General features: G+C 52.2%; 1 protein-coding gene across 1 annotated transcript; it reads right to left on the bottom strand.

Annotated features, from left to right (window-relative positions):
• Window positions 1-584: 584 nt before the first annotated feature.
• On the bottom strand, window positions 585-1766 carry LOC130743875 (uncharacterized). The gene has a single exon (XM_057596096.1). The coding sequence runs from the start codon at window positions 1764-1766 to the stop codon at window positions 585-587; it is 1182 nt and encodes a 393-aa protein (XP_057452079.1).
• Between the last annotated feature and the right edge of the window lie 257 nt (window positions 1767-2023).

Genomic DNA, 2023 nt, shown 5'->3' with positions numbered 1-2023 from the left:
ATCCACTCTACCTGGCCCAACCCTGTTATTAGTCCACGTGAAGGAGGGACCAGAAAAATCCACCCTCTGAAGCCCACAATCTGCACAAGCTTGGGTAGCGACCTGTAACCGCGCTAAATCAGGCGGGGCACCACCAAGCTTGTCAGACGGGGAAAGTATATCATTAAAATCTCCAATACAAAGCCACGGTATCGGCGCCATGGGCCTAACCGAACGAATCATCTCCCACGTTCTATCCTTGAGATGCAACTCGGGGAAACCATAAAGCGCATAAACCTGCATAGGCACAGTCACACTGTCCGAATGGACTACAGTAAATAAAATGTGATGTAAAGATGCATTAATTATTGTTACCTCCACCTCTGAACGCCATAAAAGACAAAGGCCTCCTGCTCTGTTTCGACCACACTGGACAGGAAAGATATTTGAGAGTCCTCCCATCCCACGATGCCTCTGCATCTCAAAAGAGAAAAGCTTAGTCTCCATGAGGAAGACTATATCGGGAGCTTGTGAGTGGATGAGCCCACGCAAGGCCCTAACTGCCTCCAGGTTCCCAAGCCCGCGGCAGTTCCACGACAAAAGCCTCATTGAGGTGGGCGGGACCGCTCCGCGGTCGCCGCCAATCCCAATCCAACTGAATTTTGTCTCTTCAAAGGCGGGGAAATCCCCGTGTCACGTACGCCAAGCGATGAAGAGGACCCGCTTGACCGCTTCCTCTGGTTCAACAAAGGATCCTTTTGTCCATCCCTCTCATGCATAGTCAGCCCTGTAATATTACCTCCATCATGCTCATGTTCCTCACCCAAAAGATCTTCATAAGTATCACCATTCTCATCCTCCTGTTGCTCATCAAACCAGTCCTCGTCACCATTCTCATCATCCACAAGTGGTGCCTTGCCGTTGTTGTCCTTCACGACATCCCTATTTCCCGCCTCATTCACATGCTCTTGATTCACGTTCACAACAACACCATGCACATCACCTTGGCGCGCACGGTGTCGCTGGCGGTTGCCATTTTCCGCAGCAACCCCCTCGGCAAAGTTCCTCTGTTGAGCACCACGCTTTCTACCTCCGGAAGCCCGTAGCCATGCCCCGAACCTTTGAGGTTCACCAGCAGCGGCCCTGGGCAGCCCACAGTCACGGTTAATGTGGTCAATATGGCCACACCGAAAACAGAAATCATATAGTTTCTCGTACTTGAAGATCGCCTTGATCGGTTCTCGCCCCGGCACGGCCACCATCTGCCCCTTACGAAGGGGTTTGTTCAGGCTAACCCATACTCTGATACGGAGGCCCTCTCCATCCCGACGCTTGTCCCAATCAAGGAAGCCATCAAAACCTCTTGCCAGCGATTTTGCTACTGTTTCCGTACGGTATGTGAAGGGAAGGCCATGCACTTGCACCCAGAAAGGCACTTGAGACATAGGGACCTGACCTGGGTTAATGCTCACATCATACTTGTTGAGAACTACCATGTGCCTGTTGAAGAACCAGGGGCCTGACTTGAGCACCAAGTCTCTGTCTTTGGTTTTCTTGAATCTGAAAGAGAAAAGGTTGGACCCAACATGGCGGATCTCCAAGCAATTACGCGACGACCATAGTGTTTGCATCACGCTCCTGAAAGGGCCAAAGCTTACCCGAGAACTGGTCAAAACCTTGCCCAGCAGCCACACATCTTCACCGAGCACGGGGTCGACGTCGAAGGCACCAACATCCAGCACCTCGTTCTCATCTCCCTCCAGGATCACGTCAACCTCGTCCACCATGATCAGGTTCCTGTATCACGCACGTAATAAGGAACTGCCGACTGGTTGCTAAAACTGGCTTGGTACCACACACAGCGTTGGAAAACTGTATCCCGCACGTAAGGAACACGCACAGCGTAGTGGAAACAGGGAAAAAACTGAAGAGAACCTGAAGAAGGATTCGCCCCAAACCGTGGTGGGGAAATAGTGGCGCGGGAGAACCCACAGAGAAGCGTCACACGGCGGCGGAGACAAGCAGGTCAACGACGGCGGCGCAC

This window comes from Lotus japonicus, chromosome 3 (genome assembly GCF_012489685.1).
Source record: "Lotus japonicus ecotype B-129 chromosome 3, LjGifu_v1.2".
NCBI classification, from domain to species: domain Eukaryota; kingdom Viridiplantae; phylum Streptophyta; class Magnoliopsida; order Fabales; family Fabaceae; genus Lotus; species Lotus japonicus.
This window is presented reverse-complemented; position numbering and strand designations above follow the sequence as displayed.